Raw genomic sequence first — 4,744 nt, 5'->3', positions numbered from 1 at the left:
AATGTGGAAGAAAAACGTGAGCAAAGAGGAGAGAGAATGACTAAGCAAGAGTGGAAAAAAGATATTTTGAAACCAGCTGCTAGAAAGTGGCGAGAATGAATGTTTGATATGTTTTGGAAGAGAGAGAATAGGGGAAGAGCTGGTTAGGAAGTCAAAGTTGGGTCAAACGGTTGAATCAAATGAAAAACATGAGCATAGTTCTAGCTAGGGGATAGTTTGCCCTAGGAGAAAAACAAGGAGGCTTGACATGGTCAGGGCACGCCTGCCAAAGATAATTTTTTATTGTGAACAACCAATGACATTTTTTGGGGTATTTTGAAAAAAAACTAAAATTTTCCCTAGATTTGGGGAGCCTCTATTATAGAGAAGTCCACATGGCATAATCTCCTTCATGGATACCATATTCCATTATCCAAGCCTCTAATATTTTAGTAATTCTCCAAAGGGCCCCTTTTTGAGTCCAAAATTTTTGTAATGTATCCTTTGATTCTTTCTTCTTTTGATCTTTTTCTCAAACTAGACCCTCCGACTGGGTAATTTCCAGAACATCCACTTTTCTTGAGTATTCTAGTACATCCTCTATCTAAATGCATCCTGAGCAATCAAAATACACCATAGTCATGGTAAATACAACAACCTTCTCTTAGATGTACTAGGTAGTTCTTATATTTTTACCGCATTAGCATGTGGGGCTCTGCTGATTGTTGCCATACCACACAATGCGGATTCCTCGCTCCATGCGGTGCCTTATCCATAGTGGGTAGTTTGTGATGCCCATCTATACCTAGGCAATCTCCGCAATCTTTAGAATTCAGCCCCCCAAGACATTCTGGGCCAGTAGTGCCCCAAATCGCACAAACTTTGTCAAAAGAAAACTCAACATTGGCTTCGATCTCACATTTTCCTCACATCAATGCACTCTTTGGAGAATGGCCCCCTATTTGTTTTTCCTACTAGTGGTGCTTTAACACAATCCATCCTTTGCTTGTGGATGTCTAAGATGTACTAGAATTTGCACATCATTCCACATCATTAAGTAGCATCTTCAGACTAATAGGCTGTCCTTTAGAAAAGAAATTGCCATAGGTTCTCGAGTATTTTTTAAACATGATGCACATTGAAAAGTTTTGTTTTGAGCATTGGATAAGTGGCAAATGAAAATGCTTAAATTTTTTTAAAGATAAAAATTGCCTATCTCAATTTCTTTTAGGATAGCTTTTATAATTTATAACACACATATATGTACATAGGTAGTTGGATGAGCCTTTCACGTGCACATATTCCTTCATGTGATGAGGATATGTTCCAATGTGCATCTTCATTAAATACCACCGTTTGTGAGTCTTCATCCAACCATAGATCTAAACATCAATAATTTTTCAAGTAAAATCCCTAGCATTATAACATTGGATGATGCTTTACAAAGTCTTTTTTTTCATTGCCTCAAGGATAACGGATGCTCAAGCAAACATTACTAGCAACATCAACTGTGTTCCCCTCTCGGATGTAAGTATGTGGATTCCTATATGAGATGCAATTGTAGATTTCTTCGGAAGCAAACCTCTATGATAACACCTCTTACATTAATGACTCTAAGAATGACTTCCAACTAGTAAAATTTCTACAATTTGCATTGAATGACCACTGGAGGGCATCTTTTGTCTAGCTTGTAGATTTGTTTGGAAGCAAACGCCTGCAAATATCGTGGACTTTGTGGAATTTGTTGATAGGTTGCTCAAAAGATGAAACACATATTTCACTCTACTTAAACACTCCACAGCTAATGCATCTTTCAGCCAAAAGAACCAAACATACCTTCTTCTCAATGGACCAGGACTAGAGAATTGTTAGAGGGGCACACTATCCTCATTCACGCTTGCTTTTGCTTTTGCCAAACGATTGGGCACACTATCCTCATTCACGCTTGCTTTTGCTTTTGCCAAAAGATTACTTTTGCTAGATGATTGCTCACGCAGAGCCCACATGGGTGCAAAGGAGGCACGGTTGGGGAAGGTCATGGTTAGGGAAAGGAACAGTTTCTTGAAGACAAAAACAATGTATTGTTGAATGACACCTAGTTTATTCTACACTCAGATTATGAGACTTAGTGTAGGCTGGTCATGTAAAAAAGCAAGAGAAAGAAGTGCCATAAAGAAAATGGGAAAGAAAGAGGTGCCACCTTCCCATTGAATTTCTCATTTCCCACAAAACTACCACAAGGGAGTAAGGCTTTAAATTACCATAGTGTATGAAGACAAAAATAAAGTTTTGTCAAAAAGTTCCATTTTTCCATTTTTCCATTTTTATCCCTCCCACCTCACAAATTTCTTGTACATAAGCACACGGCTTATTCGATGTCATTCACATTGGCTGGTATCGCCCCGGCCTCCGAAAAGTTTTCCCATAAGTTGTCTTCCACAAAATCCCAAAGCATTCAAAGCTTCTCGACTCTTCCACTAAGTCCACTCCCGAAAATTTAGAGGACAAGTGATACAAATTGATTACTGTGCTTCAACAAGCCAGCTTTGATTCGGGATCGTATAGAGTCTCTAGGCAGTTCGAGGATGGGAGAGACGGAACCTTTGGCTTCTTCTAGCTCGCGGGAACGGGAGTACATTACAAGGATGTACTGAACTTGAGTAGGATAGGTAGTAGTACCCAATTTCTTGCGAAGCATCGTATCTCACCTGCCTTTTTGTTGTCTACAGAAGTACGGAACGAAAACTTCTGCTCATTGGTTCTTGAGGAGCTCAAGTCAGCAGGCCGAAGAAAACCCCGAGAACGCCGAGACCTGTATAAACTGCAGCATAGGCAATATATTCACGACACACAATCCAATATAGTGTGAGTTGAATCAAATGACCGATTTGACTTCCTTCTTACCTTGAGTCCAAAGCGTTTGATGTAGGCTGAAGCTTCTAGTACCCAAGCTTCCTGAGTGTAATGCAAGTTAGATCAAACGAACAATCAGGCTCCTCTAATTTCATGAAGGGCTTCCATCCAACTTAGTCTAGCTCTAAGCTGGGAAGGAAGCTTTCTCTATGCAGAAAACTTGGGAAAGAATTTCCTTAACTACAGATCTTACCAGCTGAGTCTCCGAAGCAAGTTGTCGTTGTGTTGACGCCTGCTGAGCATACGCACACGAAACCGTAAATATTGAAAGCACAAACGCCGTTAGTCTGTTGACAGGCTTTGCAGCTGGCATAGTAGGCCGATTGATCGTAATAGAACTTGAGAGCAATACCAAAGGACCAGGAACTCGGATTTTGATAGTTATTATTAGAAGGCCCGCTGCCATAGCTATACTGAGGGCCAAAATTGTAGATACTGGTGTACGACGCACACTGAAGGAGTTGAAGGTTAATCTCGTAGGGTGGATTGTTTAACTGTGCGTTGGAATATACGCAGCAACTGGAAGTCGGTCCATTAACAGGCAAGCCGAGCTGAGTGATAGAAGAACAGCTATACAGGCTTTGGCAAATTTGCGTTCCGGAAGCGTCGCAAAGGGCGCTGAGCGAATTATAAACAGAAGAAGTGGAGGAGCAGTCCAGAAGAACAAACGAGTCACTCACAATAGAAAATGGAGCACCGACTGGAAGGCCGAAGCTGTTACTATTTTGCATTGAGGTGCAGGTGGACATGGTAGGATCTTGAACGATGAGAACGTTGTTGGTGTAATCGATGGACTGCACGGAGTATTGCCCTGTGGGGGAAAAGAGCAGGAGCTTTCCTTTGGTGCAGTTAATATATGGCTCGAAGACACGGCTACCGCATCCCCTGCCGGTACCGAACGGGTACATAACTGGGACGCCACCGCAAGTGTTTTGGCAGGAGGAGGAGGAGGCAGAAGAGGGAGGGAGGGTGAAGCAAAGGAGGGAGATCAGAGCGAAGAGGATGGGCAATGGAAGCATCAGGACCGGCGCCATTGCATTGAAGAACACGTTGGACTGTCAACAAGTCTATTGATGCAGCTCGAAAGTACGTTGCGAGGTGCAGAGTGGTGAATGCTATCGAAGCTGAATTTTGGGGTGGGCAGTTGGTATATTGTAGGTGATCGTGCTGATGAATGAGCTAGTGAGCCAGCTAGGATATTGAGGCTCTCCACTGAATTTGTATAGACAGTGGGAGAGGTGATGAACAATATGTAGTGAGCTAGCGAGGATTGCTTCAGAAGCAAGAAGGCAAGTGACAAGGAAGATTGATAGGTGGAATCCGTGAAAGGAAAGAGAGGAAACCTGTAGTCGTCGCTGGGAAAGACGAACGAACAAAAGTCTGTCAAAACATCCACAGGTTATACTTTGCAAAAGAGACGAATCTGCAAGTGGTGAGTGGGAGACAACCGACGGGCATGAAACCCCTGCCTAAAGATAAAGCGAGTGGGATCAGGATTCAACACTACCGCGACCAAAAAGCAAACAGGAAAGCAAGTGGATTTGAATGAAAACGTTTCAAAATTGTTTTATGGAAGTAGGACGAAACAGTGCGCAACAGCTCGTGAGAAGAAAGCCAGCTTCATGGCGTGCTTTTGACGCTTCGAGCTTTCTGTAAAATCTTTGGTTGATGCTGCTTGATTCTGATGGATCATTAAAGAAATTCCATTCAAGATATAATCTATCATTGCATCGATCATAAGCAATTCCGACGTGGTTGCAGGATGAAGGGTCCATAAATCGAGAACTGTTGCACTGGATTAATTCATTCATGAATCTGGGTGTTCTAACGTATCACATTTCTCTCATAGTAG

General features: G+C 42.1%; 1 protein-coding gene across 2 annotated transcripts; it reads right to left on the bottom strand.

The window, feature by feature from the left end:
• Positions 1-2,293: 2,293 nt before the first annotated feature.
• On the bottom strand, positions 2,294-4,274 carry LOC147900946 (uncharacterized). Of its 2 annotated transcripts, none has more exons than XM_087375922.1 (3): positions 3,086-4,274; positions 2,884-2,934; positions 2,294-2,791 (listed from the first exon to the last, which is right to left on the bottom strand). In XM_087375922.1, the coding sequence occupies exons 1-3, from the start codon at positions 3,924-3,926 to the stop codon at positions 2,751-2,753; spliced, it is 933 nt and encodes a 310-aa protein (XP_087232048.1). In that variant the 5' UTR covers positions 3,927-4,274; the 3' UTR covers positions 2,294-2,750. The 2 variants fall into 2 exon arrangements, with proteins under 2 accessions (XP_087232048.1, XP_087232047.1); XM_087375921.1 differs by having other exon boundaries at positions 2,294-2,800; positions 3,086-4,273.
• Between the last annotated feature and the right edge of the window lie 470 nt (positions 4,275-4,744).

Source organism: Dipteris shenzhenensis, chromosome 6 (assembly GCF_047967505.1).
Source record: "Dipteris shenzhenensis isolate YYH24624 ecotype China chromosome 6, Dip_SZ_1.0, whole genome shotgun sequence".
NCBI lineage: Eukaryota > Viridiplantae > Streptophyta > Polypodiopsida > Gleicheniales > Dipteridaceae > Dipteris > Dipteris shenzhenensis.
Note: the sequence above shows the minus strand (reverse complement) of the source record. Positions and strands in the feature narration are given on the sequence as shown.